Source organism: Peromyscus maniculatus, chromosome 1 (assembly GCF_049852395.1).
Source record: "Peromyscus maniculatus bairdii isolate BWxNUB_F1_BW_parent chromosome 1, HU_Pman_BW_mat_3.1, whole genome shotgun sequence".
Classification (NCBI taxonomy): domain Eukaryota; kingdom Metazoa; phylum Chordata; class Mammalia; order Rodentia; family Cricetidae; genus Peromyscus; species Peromyscus maniculatus.
This window is the reverse complement of record NC_134852.1, coordinates 201,115,193-201,142,363: the sequence shown is the minus strand read 5'-3', so window position 1 is coordinate 201,142,363 and position 27,171 is coordinate 201,115,193. Positions and strand designations below refer to the sequence as shown.

The 27,171-nt window shown below is 42.7% G+C and overlaps 1 protein-coding gene across 1 annotated transcript in view; it reads right to left on the bottom strand.

Moving 5' to 3' along the window:
- Positions 1-27,171, bottom strand: part of Sorcs3 (sortilin related VPS10 domain containing receptor 3) — a 627,324-nt gene that overhangs the window by 329,951 nt on the left and 270,202 nt on the right. Inside the window, exon 3 of the mRNA XM_006983301.4 lies at positions 20,077-20,176. Within this exon, the coding sequence (XP_006983363.1) occupies positions 20,077-20,176 (100 nt within the window). The remainder of the gene's footprint in view (positions 1-20,076; positions 20,177-27,171) is intronic.

Sequence of the window (27,171 nt, the reverse complement as noted above, 5' to 3'; positions counted from 1 at the left end):
TGATCAGAGGGGCTCTGGGAAGAGGCAGACAGGGCACAGGGTTTCAAAAATGGTGAAAATACAAGTTAGAGAAGAAAAAACAGAGAGGCACATTCTAGAAGACACCGGGGGCATCAGCTCTGGAGCTGCCAGGGGATCGAAATAAAACAGTGTCCAGGTTCAAAGAAGGCAGAAGAACCTGGAAGACGCAAGACAGGAGGAAAGAGCTGATGCAGGCTACGTGGGGAATCATATACTGAATCCTGCAGGCGGTAGGGAGTCACTGGCATAATTCTGAGCAGGTTTTGGACTGACCAAAAGCAAATATTCTCACGTAACATCCCCTCACCCGCCCCTAAAAAGCATCCCTTCCCGGCCAGTGAAGTCTGTTCAACTGGAAGATGTCAAAGCAACCTAGTTCCAGGTTATAAATTTATCTGCCAGCTACTGAGGGCCATATCAGCTGGAGAAGCTCTGGTCTCTCCACTCTATTTATTTCCCAGTCAAAAAATTGAAGGCACTCACAACAGTAGAAAAAAGAGACAAGCTGGGGGTAAATGGGCTCCTGATACACAGGGAGTTATGAAAGCACAGAAAACACAGTAAACTGCAGCAAAAACTAAAGGCAACACCAGGGTCTAAACACTGCTGATCACTTATCCCATACCACCAGGTCAAGTGTCTACTGCTTGGCTGGCTTCCAAGCTCACTGGCACCTGAAGGCAAACCACCACACACTGCTGTGCCCTGTAATTAAATGTAGAAGCACACTCTAACACTGCCAAAAGCAAGAGGCCTAACATGAGGAGAGGCATCATTCTGAACTGGCCATTACTGTGGCAAGGGGAAGGGAGCAATATGAATTGGCCACTTTGTGAGTGACCTTCAATAAGCTCTCTCATGATAAGCAAGAACTGACTATGCATTTCTGTTGCCTAATCAGCCATGAGGGTGGGCCATCTGCAAGGGATTTGGGGGCACTGTCCTTTGAAGGCACAAGCATAACCTGGCCATTCTAGACTAAAGGGAAACATCATATCCTTCTTGACTCTAATATCTAATGATGCTTTGCCTAATAGTGAATTTAGGTGTCCTAAGTGTTCAGCCAGGCTGAAAAAGATCTTATAAAACACTCAACATCAGTTATCCCATGGGTAAGACATCTTGGATTGGGTAGTGTACTCTCCTAATGAAATGTTAAGTTTCATGGCCTCCAAATTAACACCCACATTTTCCGGAATGTGCCTAATTTCAAAAGTGAAGTCCAATTACAAGGACAATACATAAAAAACACACTGGACAAATTAGAATTCATTTCTTTTGTTTAACATGTTTATTGTGTTTGTGGAGGTCAGAGGACAACTTGCAGAAATCATTCTCTTCCCTTTACCATGTAGGTTCCAGGGATCAAATTCCAGGTCAGTGGGATGGATGGCAGGCAGCTCTCCCCCACTGAGTCATTTCTCTTGCCCATTGTCTTCTGAGGCTTAGTGCAGTGTGACCTGTGCTGGCTTCCTCTAGCCATTCATGGTAGACTTAATCTCTCTCTCCTCTGTGTCACCAAAAACACTTGGTTCATTATGTGTCCTTAGGCATAGGCTACATCTTGTTCATTTTTGCGATTCTAAGTGTCTAGTATCAACTGACCACAGGGTGAATTTTCAATAAATGTTTGAAGGATTGACAGTAAGCTGGACTTATTTGCACTTGATCCTATGTTCAACAGAAAGAACCCTAAAGAGATTTCATTGTTAAAGTTGTCTGTTTGCCAAGGAGACTCATGTGTGCTCTTTAGTTCAAGCCCATCCCATCCTAAGATCCAGACCCATTAATCAAAGTGGCTAACAGTCTTCTCACCCAAATATTCTATGGCATCAAAATGGCCCAACCAAATCAACAATTTTCCCATAAACCTCTTCTTCTCTGTAGCCCATCTATGCCTTATTGTTATACCCAGATCCCCAACTCCCACCTCTTCACTCCATCGCTCAGGTTGAAAGGCTGAGAACAAACTTAACAGGCTCTTTTCATACCCCAATATCAAAGCAAGCGTGAAGGTAGGTGATTTGCCTTTATAATAATGTGATATCTGGCTCCTTCTCCTTCCTCATTGTGGCAAGTCTATGTTAACATCATCTCATGCCTATAGCAACATGTTAGTTCCCCCTACTATAGCACAGACATTGCTCACATCACTCTATGACCATTAAAAAGAAAAAAACACTCAAAATGAATGAATAGCATTCCACAGCATATCGCACTGCAGAAACACCACAGAGTATCATCTTATGAATGCATTTAAATCACAAATAAATTTCTAATAGTTTCACACCCAGGTGTCTCATAATCGTGTTTTGTTTTTACAAAATTACATTCCATCCTTTCCATAAAATCAGGCCTCTACCTGGTTCCCCAAGGAATTTTTCCAGGACACAGATCTGAACCAAGACTTCCTACTCTACCAAGAGAAACCCAGCCTGGGAGATACCATGTGGCCTCTTACACTTGTCTTCCTCTTCTGCTACCATCTCATAGTAGCTTCCACTCCAGCTCCACTCAACTTGCTGGGTGTTTCTGAGTGCAATTTGCTGTCACGACTCCATTGTGACCAGTTCAGTTTTCTCTCGTTAGAAATCCTTCCTTCCATACCCCACCATTAGTCCTTGGCAACCTCTGACTCACATGTTGATATAATTGAATGGTAGCTTCACCATGAGCTTCTTCAACTTGCCAGGCAGAACTAGTGTGCTATCACTTGGATTTGAAATGTCCCCTAAAGGCCCATGTGTTGAGACTTGAGCCTCAGAACTGACTGGAAGTAGCAGAATGTCTAGAAGATTAGGTCCACAAGAAGGAATTTAGATCAATAGTAACATGCCCTTGAAGGGCTTATTGGGGTCCTTTACCCTTGAGTTCCTCTCTCTGTGTCTCTTTCTCCCTCCAACCACCCCCGCCCCATCTCTGCTTACATGCCATGAAGGAAGATGTACTGCCATGCACTCCCCGCAAAGATGTACTGCCCAATGAGGCCAAGTAAGAATGGAATGAAAGCTCTAAACTCGTTAGCTGAAACAGAGCTTTTCTCCACATACATTGACTATATGAGGCATTTTTGACACAGTGACAGAGAGATAGCTAATATACATTGTGTCTTTCTCCTATGAGTCACAGTTCTCACCACTGTCTTGCACATGCCTCCATAATTGTAAAGATCTAAGGTACAAAAGAATATATATATATATATATATATATATATATATATATATATATATATATATACATACACATACACACACACACACACACACACACACACACACACATATATATGGCATATATGAAACACAAATGGATTTTGTGTTTAGAATTAAAGTCTTATTCTCCAAGATAGATATTTTATTATGTCTTATGTAATCAAATATTCCAAAATCAAGGGAATCTGAAATCCATGTTCATTTGGATAACAGGTGTTCCAGGTATACAAATTCAAGGCCCCTCCCTACTTAGGCGATAGCTAACATAGCTGTTCGCAAACCTTCTTCCCAGTGATCCTGAAGTGCAGCCAAAGTTGAGAAACTGTAAAGTCTATTCCAGATCATTTGAAAAGAGGGATACACATTTTATAGAACCCACTGGACTAGAGTAGGTCAGAGGAGAGAATCTTAAGTCAACCAAAACTCACTTGAAAGACTTGGTTTCCAACTTTCTTGAGGTTTTTTAAAATTATTTTTGTTTTTAACTATGTGTGTGTATATCTGCAGGAGGGTGAGTACACATGAGTATAGTGCCTATGGAAGACAGAAGAGGGTGTCACATACCCTGAAGCTGCTGTGAACCACTTTATGTAGGTGCTGGGAACCATATTCTGGTCACCAGCAAAAGCAGCCGGTGCTCATAACAACGAAGCCATCCCTCAGTCCCCTCTTCTAGAGTGTTTAATTTTTCTCAGACTCTATTTCCACAGCTATAAAATGGGATTAAACATAATGTCACAAGAATCAAAGAATTATTTTGAAAATTAATCATAGGATGATTGTTCCAGCTGCTAGCACATTTTCACCTATTACTTACTATTACTTAATGATGCCCTTCACACCTGCAGGCACTTAGAGAACACTCATCAACCAACTGAAGGATCTGCCATTCAGAATCCCCATAGGCTCCCTGTAATTCTATCACACTGTGATGTCATTCCTGATTAAAAAAAAAAAAAAGAGGCAATACAAAGGGGGCCTTTTCCAAGACTCTGCTGCTTTGGGGGAGGGTAATATGAAGTCATCTTTGTCTTTATCTGCTTCTGCTCTCTGAAATGGACCACAAACAGATTTCTAAATCAGTGATAATTCTCAGTGAAGGCTGGAAATGACAGGGAGCTGGGAACTGAGCAGGTAGCAATGTCCCCACATCTCTGCAAGAGGTAGCAGAAGAATAAACCAGCAATTTGACCTGTAAGTCTCTGAAAACCAGAGGCAGAGAATGAGTGCCCTTGCTTGTGTAACCAGAAAAGTATTTTAAAACGTTTTTAAAATCATCATACCCAAAAGATTCAATAAGAACACAATCCTTTTAAAATTTACTGATACTTTATATAATATGCCTAGTCTGTGTGTAAAGAGAATTAAAAAACATACAAAATACAGCCCTTGCTCTATATCCATATTTAAGTCATCCACCGTCATTGCCAAAGGTAATAAAACCTGATATTAAGATGTTAAGTTCATAACCCAGACTCAGAAGGACAAACATAGTATGTACTCATTCCTAAGTGGATACTAGATGTGAGGGAAGGGATGGCCAGACTGCAACCCACAGCCCCAGAGAGGCTAGCTAACAGGAAAAGACTCTAGGAAGGACACATGGATGGCCCCTTGAAGGAAAAGTGTAGATCTACATGAGTGGACTGGGAGTGGGGCGGGGGGTTGGCGAAGGGCAAGGAGTGGGGAATGAGAACATAGGGAAATGGGAGGGCCGAGCTGGAACAGGGGCACAGTGGAAGGGCAGGTAGGGGAATACCATGATAGATGAGGACATCATGGGAATAGGAAGAGGCAGGGTACTGGGGAAGTTCTCAGGAATCCACAAGGATGACGCCACCTTGGATTGCTGGCAGTGGTCCAGAGGGTGCCTAGACTGGTCTACTCTGGTGACCAGTCTAGTGAATACCTTAACCGTCATCACAGAGCCTTTGTCCAGTGACTGATGGAGGCAGATGCAGAGATCCATGGCCGGGCACCTGGCTGAGCTCTGGGAATCCAATCAATGAGAGAGAGGAGGGATTCTGTAGGCAAGGGATGTTGAGATCATGATGGAAAGATGTGCAGAGATGACTGGCCACACTAGTGGGAGCCCATTAACTGTAGACTAGTGGCCATGGAGCCCCCATAGAACTGGACTAGGCCCTCTGGATATGGAAGATGGTTGTTTGGCTCAAACTGTTTGGGGGGCACCCAGGCAGGGGGATCAGGATCCATCCCTGGTGCACGGGCAGGCTATTGGGAGCCCGGTGCCTGTGGTGTGACACCTTGCACAGCCTTGGTGTAGTGGGGAGGGACTTGGACCTGCCTAGACTCAGTGTGCCAAACTCTGCTGACTCCTCATGGGAGACCTTCATTTGGGGGATGTGGAGATGTGGGGTGGCTTGGGAGGGAGGGCTGGAAGGTGGGAGGAGGGAGGGGGGCTGTGGGTGGTATGTAGAGTGAGTAGAAAATTTCTTAATAAAGAAAAATGAAAAAAAGACGTTAAGTTCTAGACACTATTACAAAACATACCTGCTTTCCCTCGAGAATGTCTCTATCTCTTCATTTGTGTGTGTGTGTGTGTGTGTGTGTGTGTGTGTGTGTGTGTGTATGTGTGTGTGTGTGTGTGTGTGTGTGTGTGTGTGTGCTGTGAATGTATAGATGGATGTAGGTGTGTGTGTACCACAGGATGCATATGGAGGTCAGAGAATAACCTTAGGTCCTCAACTTCCAGCTTGTTTGGGACAGGGCCTCTTGTTGTTCACTGCTACATACACCAGGCTAGCTGGTCCAAGAACATCCAGGAATTCTCCTCTCTGCCTCCCAGCTCCCTGTAGGACGCTGGATTACAGATACACACTGCACATCTGGCACACCACGCTGCTGGGGACTCAAACTCAAGTCTTCATGTTTGCATTCAAGCTCTTTACTCACTGAGCCTTCTCCCCAGCACCAAACCAGGACATAGTCAAATCTTCCAGTTGTGATTCCTTCACACCTGATAAATTTTTATGAGACCTCACATATACATGTATATAAAACAGATGTACACTCAAACATTCACAGTAACAAATAATAAAAATTTAATCTTAAAACAATATAGTATATATACATTTTATCATTTATTGAAGATAATCAAATTTGCATACTAGTGAAATGTGCTTGTGTGACTTGTTTATTTTTACATAGGTAATTAAATCTTGGCTGAATATTTGATACTGCAGGCTAGCTGGCACCTTCAACATTTTAAAGTGTTGATTAATATGATTTTATAGACATTAATGTTGAAAGAGTAACTTTGTGTAAACAGGTAATACAAATGACAGAGGTATTTTTAGGGCCATTTCAAGAATTATTTTCAAATTCTCTTCTAATCCCAATCCAAAGTTCATTTAACAATTTTTATGAAACCCATAAGCAACTCAAATAGCAATTTTAAAAATCAAACATGCTAGCACAATCCTGTAATACAAAGATATACTAACTTGATAGTGTGAGGAGCGACAGCAAGAAAGGATTGAGCCCTGGTTTTCATCATTAAACCATTATATTTCAATAAACGTAGACAACACATGAAGAGTAAAAACACTGAAATTTCTGACATTCAAAGTCTTAAATCTGACCGAGTGTTTCCAGTCCTGTTTGTTGGTGTCATGTAGTGATATATTGTGTACCCCAATAAAGTTTACCTGGGGATCAGAGGACAGAGCCAACCACTAGCTTACCACTACGAAATCCTCAGCCTCAAGAGAGTGAGTTCTTGTCTTTGTTCTCTGATCCCCAGGTAAACTTTATTGAGGTACACAATATATCATCACCACAGTGTCCCATGATGTGACAGCATACACAGTACAAAGTATGCTACGGGGAAGTTACGTAGGAAATACATTGCATACTTGATTTTTGAATTAATTTTGTGTCCTATATGAAGAAATCTCTACTTAGGACAAATTTCCCAACCCTCAGACTCATTATGTGGCCCTCTTTGGAGAAGCAGCCCACAGAAGCTAGCCTAAACTATATCTCTAGCCTTCTCCGGAATGCAGAGTCACAATGTGGAGGGGAAGAAAAGGGGTATGGGATAGTCAGGATCTGGGATTCAGTATTTTTTAATCCCTTTAGATGATCTGAAACAATCAACCCATTTACAGATATATGATTTCAAGAGTTGTGGCTAGAATTCTACCTAGGATTTCAGATGAGATTAGATACTGAAGTGTCGGGAAGACTTCATAGAAGGTTATGTTAAATATTGAAAGAGGAGTACACTTTGGTTAGGTGAAATAAACACTCATCAGTGAGAGCTAAGGCAGAAAGACAGGAAAGATAGAAAATAGGAAAAATGCTAAACTTAAGTAGTTTATCTCACTTGATGTTCAAAAGATCCCATGAGGTAGTATGGCAGGTTTTGTTAATTATATGACTATGTTTGCTATGCCTCTCCTTGTTAATGGAACACCTGTTTTATTTTGGTATTGCCTTTCACGTATGATGAATCTTGACACCACACAGCCTCACTGACCTAAATGTGAGTTTGGGCACACTAGGCCAGCTGATCTGAATGTTAGCATACTAATCTCAAAGCAATGCTGGAGGCTGGGGCTTCTGGGAGACATCCCCTTACCCAAAATATGTTGTGTCATGCTCCTAGATGTTTTCCTACCTGGGTATGATATTAGAACCCCTGCAAACAAATCCTGTCATGCATGATGGGAAAATATTCCTGAGACCATCAACAGAGGATAGTTCTAGATGGTAGAGAAGAAAGATAGAAAGCACTGTGTCCTGGATGATGTCACTGCATCAGAGAATTCAACCTGGAGCTTTAGACTTGATATTTATCACAAGAAGCAGTCAATTTCCCACCTTTCAGGAACGGAGGTAAATTTTCTATATGTCTTAGAGCCAAAGCGTGTTGGGTGACCTAGGGAGGCAGGAAGGATATCCATTTTATACAAAATGGCCTGAAATTCTGAACAACTAAAACTTGTCCCAGATGATAGAGCAGGTATGGTTGAACAGGGCAAGTTAAAACCTAAGCCCCTCTGGCTCTACAGCAAAAGCACGGACATCTTCTCCCCTTTGGGATTCTGCGGAAGGCTCCTAAGCAAGGATTTGCATAATCAAAGAGGTGATTACTGAAGATGAACTACAAGTCCTGTCGGTACTATCATTGGAAAAGATCAGGTATACACATTCCTTTACACTTCCCGTGCCCTTGTTGTCTGGGGTTGACAGTTCAAGCCTCAAGTTCCTGCCTTAATACTCTAGGGCAGAATCAACATGGATAGGCTCACATGCAACCAGCTGTGAGACTACAGAGAAATGATCTTTATAACCACTCAAGAAGAGAAGTGACACGGAGTGCTCTACACCATTTGCAATTGGCTTAGAGTCCAGCTGAAGCAGGACAGGTTTCCAGACAGCCACGTCAAGAAGCTATTAATGCCGAGAAAAATCTTCACAGGGAAATAACTTTTTACAACCTTCTGTCTGCAAGGCTGTTCTCCCTTGAGGTCTCGAATGCTAATGCTCTGTGACTTGGGATCGAGGTGGGGCAGCTGAGACCAGGAAGCCAGAAGTTCATTTTTCTCAACGCAGTTTGCACCCAGCCAGTGCTAAGCTGGGCTCTGACATCAGTTCGCTCTTCCCTGCAGGTTCAGGGTGCAGTCCGAGAAATCTTTCCTGCATATATTTGCTGCCACCACCTCTTCTAGGATGATTGAAGACCTGAGGTTCCAGGCCAAAGACCACTTTGGATAATTGCATCCTATCTCTCTGTGACTCTTCGTATGTGGCTGTCCTTGTCTAGCCCAGCCTGGCTGTTTTATTAATCAGTCAAGTGCCCCTCTGATACCATCCTATGAGCAAAGGTACCAAAAAAAAAAAAAAGAAGAAGAAGAAGAAAGAAAAGAAAAGAAAACTAAGCTGCCAATGATTTCCAGGCTCATCACTGGCTCATCAGCCTGCTTTACATTTTATGTCCAGATTAGGTTCTAGTATTTCTAGTTTCCTCCTTGAGGCTGGTCTTTCTGCTTAGTGCCTTCTCTCACCTTTTGCATGTAAGCAAATGTCCCTCAGTTTAGAGCGTTTCTCTCATTAAACCTTGGCTCACATTCTCTTCTGATCTTGCTGCATGTGGCTACTCTGAGTCCAACTTGGTCTTGTGAAGCTGATATAGTAACTATGTGCTCATGGACAAGTTCTTCACTAGAGTTACCCTGACCTGAAGGCTTGACCTGAACACTCCTAACACCAATGCCCTGGAAAGCTCTAGGATTCCTAAGTCAACAGCACTGCCAACCTTCAGCTGTTGGTTTTTTCCTTAGCTCTGTGCCTGTGCAGGTCAGCCTGTGCCATGCAGTGTCTTCCAGGGTAATTTCGCAGGAAGTACCCTGAGAGTCACCAAAGCCATAGTTCTTCTTTCAAGTGGCTATGAAGACTTGATTAGTTTCTCCTCTTACTGAGACTCAGTTTCTTCATCAATTTCATTAGACACATGAGCAAGAAAAACTTCTGATGGTTTTATATGACTGAAGTTCTCAGTAAACATTAGTCATCCTTCTCCTTTCTAATGCCCAGTTAGGAAAATCATAGCTCCAGATGCTTGGCCAATAATAACTTGTATAACTGAAAATCTCAGATTTGGGGCCACTAGCTCTTACTTCCAAGTGAATATTTCCCTTAAATATATCTGCCAGTGTGAGGTCTAGGCCATCAATGCACAGAATTCTCCAGCCCTACAAGAAGATCTATAGACAGGTAGTGGCAGAGGAGCTAACCTGTAGTCAAGTAGGTATCTGATATGTGTCTGCACAGTTGGAGGTAGAGTTTGGCTGGGGGCTGGGGGCACAGTAATGGAGAAGCAGGTAGAGTTCAGTGGGAAGAGGCACAGTGATAGAGCAGCAGGTAGAGTTGGGGGTGCACTGTGAGGGAGGAGCAAGTGGAATTTGGTAGAAGTAGGGAATGGTGATGGAGGAGCAGGTAGCTTGGTGGAGGGGGCACAGTGCTGCAGGAGCTGCCTGAAGCTCTGAAGTGGGCAGACCAGGATATGAATCATGCTCTGGTTAGCTCTACTTGTCAACAGGGGATTGGGAAATGATGGGTAGAAATGCTTTGTATATGCTTGTCAAGCTATGAAAACATTAATTTAAACTTCTGCTTCATCACATGACATATGACCCACCAGTTGATTTATGAAAGGGTGGGTAGAGTATGAAAGAGAAGGAGCACAGAAAAGATAACTTTTTGTTACCGAAGTTGAAAGAATTTTGCCTAAAGCTAGATTGAGAAAAGCATAAATTTCTTCTCCCAGGATAGAAGTATATGCTACACAGGTAGGGAGCACCAGGAGCTGGAGTATATCACTGAGCAAAGGAAAAGGCCAAAAAGAAGGTCATTTAACTGGAGGAAAGAAAGCCATACTGTGGAACTCCTGCCTCACACCAGGCCCTCTGCATGTACTGCCACTCAATTCTTAAAGCTATTCTGAAAAATTAATATCACTACTACAAGCACCACTTATAGAGGTGATAACAGAGGCTTCAGGAAGTGAAATAAAAACATTTAAGGTCACACAGAAAGAAGGGCACGGGCCATACTTGAAGCTCTCTCCTCCACACCACCCACTGGTCTTGCTGGGTCTGGGGAGAGAGCACACAAGGCAGAGAAGTTCTAGGGGAGCCACTGCCTTCTCTATCTCTAGTAGCCCAGACAGGAGACAGTCATGTACATTTCTCAGACCTCAGTCCTCTCTGAATCGTTTCTTCCCTCTGGTTCTGGTTGGTCACCATAAGTCAGCCCATGCCATTTCTCAGAGTTAGACTTGTGCTGTGGGATGGCAGGGCTAGCTGTCTGCATCTGTACTCAGGAGACCCTCCACGTAGGGCTGCTAGTATGAGCACAGACCTCTGTTTGTCCAGGAGGCCAGTGTCTCTGTCTGCATTGCCAGCTCAGACTCCAACTTAGGGAATACAGATTCACTGACTCCAAAATTGTGCCTGAGAAGCTTGGCTGATCCAAGGCTCCCAGGACTCCCACCCTCATTACCTAGACACATTCACCAGCAGAATAGGTTCTAAATAAAAAACTTCTGTTATTATGACCTTGGAAATGGGAGTGCAGGCCAGGGGCAAGGGAAGCATGCAGGCCAGCAACAATCACTTTGCTTGGTTTAGCTCACCCAGGGAGATATATAAAGATCATTTCCTTCCCTTGTGGTAGTGGTGGTTGTTTTCATCACTATCTGTAGCTCAGGGGCAGTGGGATGCACTTTCTGTATTACTGTATACCAGAACTTCAGGAAGAACACAACATTCTGCTCCTGAGAGCCCTGCTAATACTGTTCTTACTTGTGATATTTTAAAAAATGCAACCTGGGGGTTGACTGAGGGCTTGGCAGCAGAGAAAATACTGTAGACTGGGTATTCACTCAGATACCTCACTGGTCCAAGAGTCGTGGCACTAGCCTTCTTTACACAGCTCTCATGATGTGGAACCTCTTCCCAAAGCTGCTACGGCTCCCACATCCTTCAACACTGAGTGCTAAAGCCACCCCTGAGGTATGGGGGCATGGACCAGAATATCTGCTCCTACCCGTCTCTCTGTCTCTCAGCCTGCCGCTCTGAAACCCAACACACCTGTTGGCACTCCCCTGTCTTCACTTCCAAGTTTAATTGTCCTTTCTAGGTCTGTGTGAACATATGCCACATGTGTGCAAGTGCCAGAAGAGGGCACTGGATCTCCTGGCACTGCCGTTAAAGGAGGTTGTGAGCTGCCAGATACGGGTACAGGGAATGCAGCTCTGGTCCTCTAAGAACAGTGAGTGCTCTGAACACTGAGCCATCTCTCCAGCACTCCACATTTCATTTGTTCAGACTGAGAGACACTAACTTCTTTTTAAACACCTTCAAACTACAAAATTCTTAGCTGCCACTTGCCATTCAGGATGTCAGTCTTATTATTTTCTCCCTCAAGTGGTAGTACAAAGTTTGCCCTTCATCTTCCTGCTCCCAGTTCCAACTTTGCCCTGTGCCCTTAGCTGACAACCAGCCTGAAGGGAAATCTATTCTCCTGGTTTGGTTGAGCATCTGTGATGCTCAGATGATCCAGGCAGGTAAACAGGACTGGCTTCTCATGCTCCATCCAGAAACACAAGCTTCCTTTCAATCCTCATTGCAGTCTAACTAGCATTGCACAGAAGAAAAAACCAACCCCTCTTTCCTTAGATTTGAACCCTGACATCTTCATGATACTTTATTGAAATCCCCAATACACACATGAAAACTTTAAACTTCAATAAAAATCAAATTTAAAACTATGGTGGACGAAAATAAATCCCTCAAAAACATAGTAAGTAGCTAATTTATGTTATCCCTCTTAAACGGTTAGATAATCTCATAGAAATTATATTTTTATTTTTTAAAAAGATAATATATTTGTTAAGAAACCCTAAAGGACACTTTGGAGAAAAGCCAGGCTATGGGTTTATATTCTTCCCATTTTCAAATAAAATGCAAAAGAAAAAATAGCAATCATTTTAATGAGCCTTTAAATAAATTCTTGGCTACAGCATACAGCAGTAATTTATATAGGTTCACATACATGTATTTGCTGAGAGAGGGACTTTGTGACTAAAGAGTGAATTTCCAAGAATTACTCTGGGTTCTTTTTCCTTTAATTGATTAGTTGAATCAAAACATGCTCCAAGGCCTCTGCTTGGCTGGGTCACACTTGCAAAGAACGACAGGAACTTAAAACCATCCCTCTTTGCAGTGGTTGCCTTCCTTCTGATTTCTTAGTCCACAGTGAGGCCTAATTCTTTCTCTTTGGGGAAAAAGGGAATGGTGTTTTCTGATTCTCTTTCTGAACACACCAAGAAAAAGAAGGGTTGGACTTCCACTCAGTGAGCAAATTCTCATTCTTGTATTTCTCTACTCTTTCCTTCATGTTTCCCCCAAACACTTCTCCTGATACATTGTTCTATCCCTCTAGTAACTGTGTAAATTTATGAGGCAAGAACACCAAGGTGGTTGTGAATGAACAGGAGGGGAACCTTTCATTTCTCTCCATCAGCACAGCGATCAATTTCACTCAGACAGTCAGCATGTTGGGTTTTAAGAGACAGGGAAGACATGGGGAAAGAGAAGGTGGCAGTGTGTCTGGTGAATGAGGCACAACTGGGGCTTTATAAACAGCTAGGCTTCTAGGAGTTACGTCCAGTCCAGGAAGGTCTGGAGGTAGCGCAAGAGCAGTATCAACTGTGATCCCCATTAGAAGCATGGTCAGGCAGTGGGCTCTCTGGAGGCCTGGTTTCTAGTCTGGAATTCTGATGCTGGTGGCAGTCAGTTCCATTCTCACAGGGCAGTCTAAGTGCCATTCTCTCTCCCAAAGGCCATTTGGCCAGTATCAACTTTTCTCATGTGGCCTTTCTCATCATCTTGAATAATGATACAAACTGAACACAGAGGTCAAAGCAACTTTGGTACATCCTGCCACCTCAAGCCTTGAGCTCTGTATCATTTACTAAAATTAGCCCTAAAAAGATTTCCTGTGAAACTCTATTAAGAAAATCTGGCTTTTGTTTGTTTGTTTGTTTGTTTTTCCAACAGTGTTTTAACCATCTCTGGCTACTCTGGGCACCTATTGTCCCATGATGACAATCATCTGGAAGACTGTAGGAACCAAACACCACCACCTCACTAGTGTTCTCCTGACTTCTGCATGCACTGGAATTTGCATCTCTAAGTCCGTGTGTACGGCTGACATGTGTGCATCTTATTTACCCAGAAAAATTATACTTTTCTAAAATCATAACTCTTCCTCTTCAAATGCTTTGCCTAGAACTAAACACTTAACAGATTGCTTCACAAGGACAAACACCTTTGACACATCCATTGTTCTCTGTACTACTCTAACTTAAGAGATATAAATATCTGTGAGCTAGAGGTGTGACAGCCTACTGCTTAGCTTTCTCATTCCTCCAAGACAATCAAGAGATGTGGGTCAGGGGAAGTAGGAGTGGGATAGCTCTGAATTCCATTTTCTGTTTTGTCTAGAGGTTTCTCCCGTTTATCTGGAGAAGGGCATTGGCCCATGTGGCCTGTTGGGCATACATACAATGCCTCTTCAGCAACTTGATGGAGAAAGCATGCTCACTGGGAAAATCTGACTGGTAATTCCCACTGCATTTCTGCAGTGCAGCCTGGGAAGTAATTATCCTTCTCACTGGTAAATCAATTAAGAATGGAGTATCTAACACACCCCTCCACCTCCCAGAAACTGCTAATCCTCCAATACTAATGAGCCGAAAACCTCAGGTAACCTCAGGTTATTGCTGATATCATGACAACTCTATACCTGTGGCAATGCCAGCCAATCTCCAGGGTCAGAGAAAACAGAACCGAGTCACAGACACCTCTTAGTGGTTTGTTTTTTTTTTTTTTTTTTTTTTTTTTTTTTTTTTACAAAAATAAGTGGGGACCTGCTTGAGCTTTAGTTTCTTCATCTGTACAATAAAGATAAAGATGTCAAACTCAAGTAAGAGTGGCCTTAAATACTATGGTACTGAGCTTAGCCTAGTGCATGGAAATTGTTAGAAGCACCATAAAATGAAATCATGGTTCTATTCTGATATCAGATCCACGACAGACACACACACACACACACACACACACACACACACACACACACACACACACACACACACACACCACTGCAGTGACTCAGCCACATCCTTAGCAGTTAGACCTGTGTATCCTTTCCATTTCCAACATTATCCCTAAAGCTGCAGGTGGCGGCAGCTTTTGAGCCAGAGCAATTAGACTACAACATGCCTACAATTCCCTGTCCATTCAAAGAGTCCTTCTCTAAGAGATTCACTCACGGGAATGGAGCATCTCTGGCTGGGAAATACACAGCCATCAGCCAGACTGTACAAAACACAGATCTGGTAAACAGACTTGACCCTGGCCCTTGCCATACTGCATTGGCCTGCAGACAAGACTCAAGTGACAATAATGAATTCTGAGGACCCAGGATGTTCATTTCCTGAAAGGGGAAGAGGAAGCTGCAAGCTGTCACTCACCAGGCTCCGCTATAACAGAGCCCCTACATCAGTGGGGCAAGCCTTCCTCACTCCTGTTTCCAGATACAATCCACTGTTTTTCATCTTCCAAGTGCCAGGCTCAGAGACATCCTCCAATACTAGACTACCAGAACATAGTCAAACTCAAACCCAGGTGATGAACTAATTATAGTCAGTGACCAGAGAGACAGAATTCACATCAAATGTAGGAGGATTAGATCAAGTCATTAAAATAATACTGATGGCACCATATCATTGGCCTGGGATAATGAAAGATACTCTAGGCATCTCATCAATTTTCTCACTTAGAATTATGACATCTGCTATATGAAAAGATTAGCAGCCTATTCATGGCCTGTGAGAAAGACGACACTATAAGCCTCAAATGACTTCCGTAAACCTTATCCCTCAGATGTTCCCATTAGGAAGTTTATTGCCGATCCATCATTCATGGTAGTGAAGCCTTGAGACAACTGACTAGAGTCTGCTTTGCTATCTCACCTGTTTCTAAGGGCTGCAAAGATTTGAGAAGACTGGAGAGAAAGACTCCCCAGAGGATAGCACCATAGGTGCTCAGTCTTCGCTGCCTGAGTGTGTTACTGAGAAGGAAACTACACACACACACACACACACACACACACACACACACTTCTGTCTTTAACCTAATGGCTTATGAACTACCAAGATTTGGAGAATTTCTTCTTCTCAAAGAAAAAATTAAAAGCCAACGGTTATTTTTATGAGGAACTATATAAATAAAAGCACAATTTACAGTTTCGCCAGGGGCAACAGATCTCATCTGATGGATTCACAGCCTCTGAGGAAAGCAGCAGCCATCTGTTAAATAAATAACTCATTAGGTGAAAAGCAAATGCGTCCACAAGATTATCTGAAAAACTTGCTGGAGCCCACTGCCAAAGAGCGTGGAGAGCTGAAGATAATTTGGGAACTGAGAGAATCAAAAGAATCTTGCTTACTGCAAGCTGGGAAGAGAATCCAGGTAATGAAAGGTTTGATTTCAAGGCATATTTTTTTTTTTTTTTTTTTTTTTTTTTTTTTTTTTTTTGGTTTTTCGAGACAGGGTTTCTCTGTGTAGCTTTGTGCCTTTCCTGGAGCTCACTTGGTAGCCCAGGCTGGCCTCGAACTCACAGAGATCCGCCTGGCTCTGCCTCCCGAGTGCTGGGATTAAAGGCGTGCGCCACCAACGCCCGGCTTCAAGGCATATTTTTTTATCTCTGTATCCAGACCCCTCAGTCATTGGATGGAGTTTCTAGTACAACAATTAGGGTGTTTGGCCATCCTATCACCAGAGTAGGTCAGTTCAGGCTGTCTCTCAACCATTGCCAGCAGTCTATTGTGGGGGTATCTTTGTGGATTTCTGTGGGCCTCTCTAGCACTTTGCTTCTTCCTATTCTCATGTGGTCTTCATTTACCATGGTCTCCTATTCCTTGTTCTCCCTCTCTGTTCTTCATCCAGCTGGGATCCCCCCCCCACAAGCTCTCTTTCCCTCAACCCTCGCCCTTCATTACCCCCACTCATGTCCAGGATGTTCATGTAGATCTCATCCATTTCTCTGTCATTGGGTGATCCCCATGTCTTTCTTGGGGTCCTGTTTTCCAGGTAGCCTCCCTGGTGATGTGAGTAGCAGTCCAGTCATCCTTGTCCCACATCTAGTATCCTCCTATGAGTGAGTACATACCATGTTTGTCTTTCTGAGTCTGGGTTACCTCACTTAGAATTCAAGGCATATTTTAAACCTGAAAAGTTGAAAACTAAAGTCGCATGCCATGATCATAATAATGGTACAGAGTTCAAGACAAACACAGAAGCAGAAAAAAAAGTATTTGTTTTTTTCTTTCCTTTTTTTTTTTGTTTTTGGTTTTTTTGTTTGTCCTAAACAGGGTCTCTGTGTAGCTTTGGTGCTTGTCCTGGATCTTGCTCTGTAGATCAGGATGGCCTCAAACTCACAGAGATCCACTTGGCTCTGGCTCTGCCTCCCAAGTGCTGGGGTTAAAGGCATGCGCCACTACCGCCTGGCTAAAAAAAAAAAAAGATATATTTCTTTATGTTGACTTGTCCTTTTGTCTCAGTGAATAAAGATGAGAAATATTCTGGGTAATACAAGTCCCCATGTGCAATGTATTTGTGTCACTGACAATCAGGGGCTCCAAATATAATCAAAGTCAAATGCTAACAGCAAAACAGAGCCCATTCTCATCTTTCCTTGGGTGAAAAAAGTCTCAAGAATCAGAAAAGATTCCTGTAAACATTAAGTTCTCTGCTCATTTTGAAAACAAACAAACTCATGAAACTGCCCTTTTGTTTGTTTTTTTCCTGACCGGAGTAAAAAAGAAAAAATATATATATATCTACACTTTGTTTGCCTAGCAACGCCTCCAAGTAGACAGCTGACATGTTTTAGTAATGTTTCTTAGTCCATGAAATAGGACTAACCCCTGTTTTCTGACATAAAATATGAGATGGCTCTCCAGGCAGTCCACGACCTGGATGTCATCTCCAGGAAGGACAAATGGAAGTGACATTTCTATGTTCCTGACCCTCAAACTTCAGATATATGTTCCTCCCAAACTGAAGCAGCTACCTGGACCTTCCCTTCACCCGCTTGCTTCTAAGAACTTGGAAGCTATGTTATGGAGGAGCAGAGAAAACTTGGTAAAGATGAAATGTGACAAATGTGTGACAGTTTCCCACCAGGAGCACACATGTCAGAAGGGGAACAAAACAGGTGTGGAGAGGTGTGACCTTTTGTATACCACTAACGAAAGTCCTTGCAAAATGTATAAACCTCCTTCAAAGTTGTAGGGTAGAGAAGGCCAGAGATCTGTGGTGAAGGGAATCCTAGACATCCTGACTCCTCCCTGCTATGGAGGGCCCCACCATGCTGGAGTCTTGAACTACCTTGATCATGTGCTTTTGTATTTTCTCAGTGACGAGGAAAGCAACTAGTGCATTTGTCTGCACGGGCCTCAGAGGGTTTCAGTTTTCCAATCGGTAAATCATTCTATATGAATGGTTCTTATCCAATATTCTGTTGACATCTTGAGTCTTGGGTTCATGGAATTCGGGGTGCTCACAAACCCCTCACAATGTATGAATATTCAATGGCAAAGGCATGCTTCTAGAGCAGAAGTCTAGGCCTTCAATCCCATTTGCAAAGGGGTTGCAGTTTAAAAAAAAAAACACTCATAATCACTGGAAGAAGTGAAATCTATGGTCCCTTTCAGCTCTAACATTCAGTAATTGAAATGACAAAGCTGGAAAATGTGAACACAGCAATGCTTTGGGACAGAAACTTCTCAGCTTAACCCAATAACAGCACTTAAGCAGCCCTTCCAATAATGGAGGCTGCAAGCAGAAAGTACTAAGCTAAAACCAATAGCAGCCCCTCCACAACCCTTCCAATAATAGAGAGTTTGGGACTCAGACATCCTCTGGAGGTCTGAGAACTCTTGCAGTTCCTGAACTTTAGGATTTTGCATCACAACAGCTGAGGCGGGAGCCAGAAATTGAGTTTCCTCTTCTTCCAGAGACATCAGAGAAAATGTAATGAGAAGAAATGAGACTGTGTTGGGATATGTTAGGCAGTGTAAACAATCATTTAAGCCACAACCAAGACTGCTGTGTCAGAGATTGGAAAGTCTGCATGGAAATGGAAGTTCACTCCCGAGAGCTAAGTCTGCCATATCAGAATTAGAGAGCCTATGTCTAGACACATAGTGGAAGCTCACACCTGAACCTACCTGGGGAAAAAGAGGGCTTTGCAAAGCCACTGGAGAATGAAAACTGAATTTTTGAGAGAAAACTTATTAGAGTTTTAGAGATACTGAAATGACCTTATGATTATTTTGGTTCAGATCCACCTAAGCTCTCAACAGTAGAGCTTTGCTAGCTGGGGATAGACCACATCTCTCTAAATCCAATACACTGTACATACAGTATTTGGCTCCTAGAGCTATCTACTATTTCATGGAATTCAGGTCTCAGCCTCCCATATGTCTCCATGGTGAAAGCTTGACCTCCTATGATTTCATTCTGGCTGCCAGTCAAGCGGAAAACAGAAAATCAGGTAGCTGGCAGAGCCAGGACTGCCCTCTACCTCTGAAGCACTTGGAGTTCAAGTAGAAGAATCCAGGAACCACTACTCTTTCCCTTGGTGGAAGGGATTCTGTGAGTAAACTGCTGTCTAGTAGATAGGTAGGTAGGTAGATAGGTGATTAGATAGATAGATAGATAGATAGATAGATAGATAGATAGATAGATAGATAGATAGATAGTTAGATAGATAGATAGATAGGCAGGCAAGAAGGAAGCTAGAGAAGGGATGAGCTCCAGAGTCTAGCTGGAACCAGTTCAAGCTAGAGTATTAAATAATCTCTTTGAGTTTGTATCTTTTCCTCTATAATGGGGCAGTAATGGTTTCTACCCCACAGGTTTACTATAAGCCAAAGAAAGACATGGAAAGGGCTCAGTATCATACAGACAGAGAGGAATCCTGTGCACAGCTCCATAATCTCACAGGCATTGCTGTTCCCATTGTTTGTTACTACTACTACTACTACTACTACTACTACTACTACTACTACTATTACTATCACACCTCTTGTTAAAATCACAGCCTGCTTATGGGGTTCCCAGCACATAAAGTAGGCCCTCCACAACTGCTATGATAGCTGCTGTGTTTGTTCTCAGCTCGTGGCCAAAGCCACTCTGCTACCCAGAAGGAGAAGGCAGGAACTCCTGACTGCTCCTCTTACCTTCCTTTTGTTGGTGGGGTTGACATAGAGGTAACTGAGGACCGTCTTCAAACCCACTTTGTCATTTAGTTTTTCATAGGTGGTGCCATAATCTGTTGACCTGCAGAAAGAGAGGGGGACAAAACAAGAAGGGAGAGATTGTTTTATCAAATGAGGGATTGCATTGAAAGGGGAGCCAGGATCCCTCCACCCAAACCTGCATCTCCGTTCCCAAATCATGAGTGCTTGAAAGTGTCCTTCAGAGATAAAAAGCCCCATTAGTTTTAGAAGAACAATTAGACTAATGCATCGTCTTCCTCCCGAGCTTGCTCTCCTTTGCTCCCAACCTTTCTCCGAGACCTACTTTCTTGCCTTTTGTGAAGCTGTATGGAGAAAGGAGCTGCTGGAGACTGCCTGCCTCCCACGCAGCTTACTCAGTGGCTCTGAACGTGGTACTGGGCAGGACGCAGTTCTCACCATCCAACCCTCAGTTCTATGTGAGTATGAACTACAAAGGGAGAGAGATGCTAGCTAGGCTTTTCCACCAGAGGGGGATGATGGGATTTTCTGCCCACACAGCACTACAGCCAACTTCACACCCCCCTCCACTGAACCTGAAGCAAAGGAATTGTCAGAAGCAGGAATTGTGCAAGAGCATGCCAGGTCCACTGGCCAAAGGAGGCAATACCAGGAAGGGATTCTGATGTCTTACATGGTATATCACAGGTCAAAAACCAATGGCACTGAACTGGGGAAAGTGGTCCCTCATTCTGACTGTGGTACTATTTGCTACCTATTCCTCCCTTGAGCCGTATTTCTAAGAAAGTGACCAGATGTGGAAAAAACACAGAAAGGCTCAGAGAACAAAGGAGATCAATCCATTGGCTTATTTTCTATGCTGGCCTTCTTCCTCTTCCCCGCTGGAGAAGGAACAGAAAGTGCCAGACCATAGGATTCATGAGGGCAGACTCCCTGCCAACCCCTGGTGACTGCTGAAACCCTATCCACATCTACTTTCCTTTTCAGACAATCAGTATCCCCAGCCTTCCCTCCTGTGTTCCAGCACCTCATTGGTTAGTCTTGAGACACTTCTCTGGCTTAGGCTTTTGAGGGGCCTAGAGGCCAATATATTCTCTCTGTCATCAGTTGACCTTGTGAGTATGAGACATTGTGCCTCTTAATCTCAGTTCTCAATCTCTCTCCAACTCTTCTTGACTTTGGCATCCTGATAGCAGAGTAATCACCTGTCCTTGATTTCTCTTTAATCCTTTATTCATTCTCAAACTCTAATCTGGTTCTGCCTTGGCTCATAGCCTGAGAAGCCCAGGTGATGACTTTTAAGGGTTGTTGTCATAACGCAGAAGTTCTCAGCTTGAGGGTCATGACCCATTTGGGGGTCTAATGACCCTTTCACGGGGGTTACCTAAGACCATCGGAAATTACAGATATTTACATTAGGTCTTTTAACAGTAGAAAAACTACAGTTATGAAGTAGCAATAAAATAATTTTATGGTTGGGAGGCACCTCAGCATGAGGAACTGTATTAAAAGTTCACAGCATTAGGAAGGTTGAGAACCACTTATGGCATAAGGCTTCCCTATCCTTCTTCCCCAAACCATTCAAAATTCCTCTGTACTACAATGCATTTCCCTATCCTACACATGCCAAATCACACTCTGAATGTCTCTTTTCTAACTCTTTGAGGGTGTCATGGTTATTTCCTTTATGCTCTGACATGAACCCACAAGGTAAGCTCCACAGGGTCAAAGAACTTCACTGAATGCCATGATAAGATGAAAAAAGGAAACCATAAACTCTGGAGATATGGAAATCTGATTCTTCTTTTTTTAAGAAATAAATTTATTTATTCATTTATTTAACATTCCAAACATAGTTTCCCCTCTCTCTTCTCTTCCCAGTACCTTCTCCTCATGCCCCCTCTGTTCCTATCCCCAATCCACTCCTTCTCCGTTTCTGTATAGGAAAGGACAGGTCTCCCATGAATACCAACCAAATATGACATAGGAAGTTTCAGTAAGACTAAATACCTCCCCATGTATTTTTTTTTAAAGATTTATTTATTTATTATGTATACAGGAGGGAGTGCCAGATCTCATTACAGATGGTTGTGAGCCACCATGTGGTTGCTGGGAATTGAACTCAGGACCTCTGGAAGAGCAATTGGTGCTGTTAACCTCTGAGCCATCTCTCCAGCCCCCTCCCCATGTATTAAGGCTGGATAAGGCACCACAGTATGAGAAGTAGGGTCCCAAAAGCCAGTAAAAGAGTTGGAAATCTGATTCTTTTCCACATCTGTAGCTCTCTAATTACATGCCCTGGATGAGTTATTTAACTTCCAGGAGCCTCAGATTTCTTACCTGAGAAATGGGGATAATTCAACTTCATGAAGTAATTGTGAGGATACAAAAATAATATCAGGAGAAGACCAATAGGATCCAGGGGAGAGAAATAATAAAAACAAATTTCAATGAAGAGGTTTTTATTCATTTTCCTTTCTACAACAGGTAAAAAAAAACATGGTCTTACCCATTGTGTGTACTTCACATGCTCACAAAAGAAATGAATATGATATTTCAAGTCTCTCCCTAGGCCACCATCTCCACATTTATATCAGTTACAATAACATTAGTAAGTTCAGTCCCCCAAGAAGCTGGCTTCCTATGCTTAATCTCAAGTCTACCACAGGCACAGTGTGGGGAGTCACTCCCTGTCTTTCTCTTGCCTATATCTCTCAACATCAGCTCTACGCCCAAGTCCTTGTGATTCTGTCTCCCAAATAAATTATGTAGCAAGCATCTCATCCCTTTGCATGGCAATGTACAGCTCATACGTGCACTGGTAACAGTATTCTGCTTGGAGGACACTCTCATTCTCTTCCCTGACATTAGCCTCCATGCTGTTAGTAGACTACACTCCACCCACTCGAAGCAGTCTACCTCACACTTCATGGGAGATGACCCATGGCGTGCACACAGATAAGCTTCATTTCCAAACTTAGTCTTTGAAAAGGTGGTTTCCACCATCCTCACGGAGCCCATTACTAGTCATTTGCTCCTCACTGATTTCTTACTGGCTTCACTGTACTCTCCTAATCATATCCCACATTTTACTGCCCTCCCCAAACCAGCCACCACGTATTTCCTCTTAATAAGTTGGTCTCCAACTTTCAAACCTAACTCTAATATTGTCCATCTTATAAATTTCCTACAGGGAAATTAATCCCAATCCCTTTGTGGTTTTTTTTTTCACCTTTGTAAGTATTCCTTCCTATTTTCGTGCCTTCCCTGCTCTTTCATCTACTTTATTACAGGACCGCTTTTTTCACTTGACTTCCCTTCGGGCAAGCAACACATCATATAACAGCTCCAATGCCTCATATCATGCCTGGTATGATGCAAGTGCTCAAAATGAATTGGTTTGTATTATTTGCTTTGTATTTATTTGTGAGAGTAAACAAGAACTTCTCCAAACCAACTCACAAATTTTTAACCAACTGCTAAAGTTTAACAGTAACTCAATCACAGCCATCCTCCTAGAAATCATACCTGATGCTCTAGATGTTGGCACGACTGTCACAGATTGCTGAGATCCAGCAGCGCTTGGTACCAGGAAAGGACCAGTAATTCACTCATATTAGAATCAAGGTTAAATACCGCATCAGCCTATCACCCTGAGCAACACTGCTCTCACCGACAAATTACAACATCCAAAGGCTGTAAGATGCATGCTTTTATTAACTGAAATAAAACATTTTTAAATGACTTGATCTACACTCCTTTCAGCATAAAATCAGCACTGTGTAGGAAAAGAACACTGAATATGGAGGCTGGCAGTCCAGGCATTAGAACTGAATCTAAAATGCATACAAATGTATTACTCTAGATGAGATACTTCTCTAAGCCTGTGGAAGAAAAACAAAACAACAAACAAACAAACAAAAACACCTTCATTTGACAATTGTCAAAATGATGAGGCCAGTTTTACTGAGGGCCAATGCAGTGAGTAGGAGGCCTATTGCAATGGAGTTTTGCCGTAGGGAAGAGAGATTTGGCTAGATTCCAAAAGCAACAAGGAAAATTGGGATTGATAGCCAAGAAGCAGAGTGAGGATCAGTGGATGGAAATTACAGAGAGGGTAAGGCAGTTCCTGGCTAAACAGACTTAATCAGATTCTTGCTGAATGCTGGCCAAGGGGATCAGCTATAACACGGGGACCACAGAGTCCACAGAGGCTGAGGGAATTCCTGTAAACTAACCATCTGGGTTTCTTGCTCAAGTTGGGCTCTCAAGAACATGCTCAATCAAGGTCAAGGCCTTATTAAAACACATCTCAAAGGAGCTGCACACAAATGGATGAAGAGGGAATATTTTTTTTTACATAAAGTAATACATGTTTATTCATATATATACATAAATATAAACCCTGTATACACATAATCATAATTATATATAGGCATATTCTTTCTCTTTTAAATTTTATAATTTAATTTAATTTTACATATCAGCCACAGATTCCCCTGTTCTCCCTCCTCCCACCTTCCTCCCCCCACCCCCTGCCCTCAAAGAGGGAATATTTTCTAAGTCCCGTTCTATTATTAATATGAGACATTTAAATGTACTCAGATCATCATACAACCTCCTTTTGGACCTTAAATTTTATTATCACAACAACCTAGTTCTATGTTGTTTTCCAACCAGAGACTTTTGCCATCATATCTATAACAAGCATCTTGTAAGAGCTAAAATCTCAGGGCTCCCTGCATGACTGATGTCACAACAAACTCCCTTCCAGAATCCAAATAGCCCCCATCAAAGGCAGCATGCTCAGCACCATGCAGTCTCTCTTTCTACACACTGAAAACAGATTCACACTGACTTTGCTCTTTTCCAGAATTGGCTGCTGAGAAAAGGGACTTCCCAACAAAGGATGTTCTCTACAATTCAGCTTCCTCAAAGCCTCTGGCAGTTTCTGCTCATTCAAGTGGACAGAAGGAAGTACCCCTCATGGAAGGTACCTCAAGGAGCCAGCAAGCATGTAGAACCAAAGGTGCCCTTGACTCTGTCCTTTCCAGCATGGCTGTGGCATGTCGCCTTGACCATGGAGTTCTGTAGTCCCACATGGCCTGGGGGGAGTGCAGATGGCAGAGAGGACTTGGCCTTGTTGCCAAGACAGCTGTGCCTGCAGAACTTGCTCTGACAAGAAAGCAAACCATCCTGTATCTTGGGGCTCCAGACATCTGCCAATGGGAGATGGGGTGTCACTTAGAAACAGTCTCCTCTTACCCTTCTACAGTCAAATCCAGACACTAGCATCACAAAACTGAAGTGTTCCAAACACTAAAAACAGGTCATATGTGCATAAAATGGCTGTCTCTCCACAGCACAGTGCCAGTTTGCATGATGAATAGCTAACCTAGAAGGTGGCATGTGAGATGTGCACAGAGACAGGCCTTTTGTTTCTGTGCCTAAGCTCAGGTGAGTCCAGATGTGCCTCAACACTATAGGGGGTTGTATTTGGGGTGTGTGTAATATATCCCCATTGTCTCTCATTTGTTCTAATACATTTTCATTAATTGCTTCTAACACAGAGAAAAGTATAATGAGTCCATAATCGCATGGCAACTACTAAAATAATTAATTATATTTATACGCAATATTTAACTTTGAGTGCTATTGCATTTGTATGTGTGGCTGTGTATGTGGTGGGGGTGTACATGTGAGAGTATGTACAGAGGTGTGTGTCCATGTGTAAAAGTCAGAAGTCAATGTTGAGCACCTTCCTCTATCACTCAACCACTAGATTTTTAAAGACACAGTCTTTCATTGAACCTGGAGCTCACTCGTTTTGTTAGGCTGAGTGGACAGTGAGCTCCAGAAATCCGCTTTCTCCATTTCCCCAATGCTGGGATTACAGACACACACACACCTACACTAAACCATGGATGAGGGTGGAAAAGCTTTAAGCTTAGGTCCTCATGCTTGTGAACCTACTGAGCTCTCTCTCCATCCCCTACCCTTGCATTTTAACAAACGCAATCAGAGTAGATACACTTTCTTTCCCTTATTCAAGGTTAAGATATTGACACACGCTTGCTGACACACGCAGCCATAATACATTCATTTTCATCGCTGTGTAGCATTTCTGCTCACAAATACATCACCATCTACTTAATCATTCATCTATTTAGAAACATTTATTTCTTTTTTCTTTTTCTTTAAAAATCTGCTATTGCAGGATTGGGGACATATCTAAATTGGTGCAACACTCACCTAATATGCACAAATCCTTGGGTTTGATTCCCAGCACACATAAAACAGGTTTAGTGGCTTATGTTTGTAATACAACACTGTAGATGTGGAGGCAGAAGGATCAAAAGTTCCTCCTCATTATCCTCAGTGTTTGAGATCACCCTAGGATATATGAGACCCTGTCTAAAGAAAAACATACTATATATCATGAAAGACTGTAATTCCAACACTAAAGAGGCCAGGGAAGTAACATCTCAAGTTCAAGGCCAGTCAAAGCTACACAAAAAGACTCAATCTAAAAAAGCCAAAACATCAACAAGAAGTAAATAAAGTCTGCTATTACAAGCAATGCTGTAATAAACATTGCTAGGCACATTAACTTATGCACTTGTGTTGCAGTGTGTCTGGGTAGACCTCTTCATGGGGAATCACCAGTTTATACTCTAAGCCACTTCTACCTTGCTAATTATTGCCAAAATTTCCTCCAAGAAGGCTTTACCTCCAAAGAGACACTGCTTTTAGCTTCTCAATCTGCTCAAGGAATTGTTACATCCTCTAACTGATTAAAAACTTCCGTCTCATCCCACAGGTGCTCAGAAGGCCTTGGCCTAGAAATGGTACATTCTGAAGACTCGCCCCAGCCTGACCTACCACGTGTCCAGTGTTCTCACCCAGGCCTTGCCCACAGTAGCAACAACAGGAGTTGAAGGATGAAAATGGTATGGTCTCTATCCACTCAAAAAATTCCCATTCCTCTTGTAAACATCTGGAGATGTTAGTGGCAATCAACATATGAACAGTTATTGTAAAAGAAAAACACATCTAGAGTAGCTCCCTTGGCTTTCC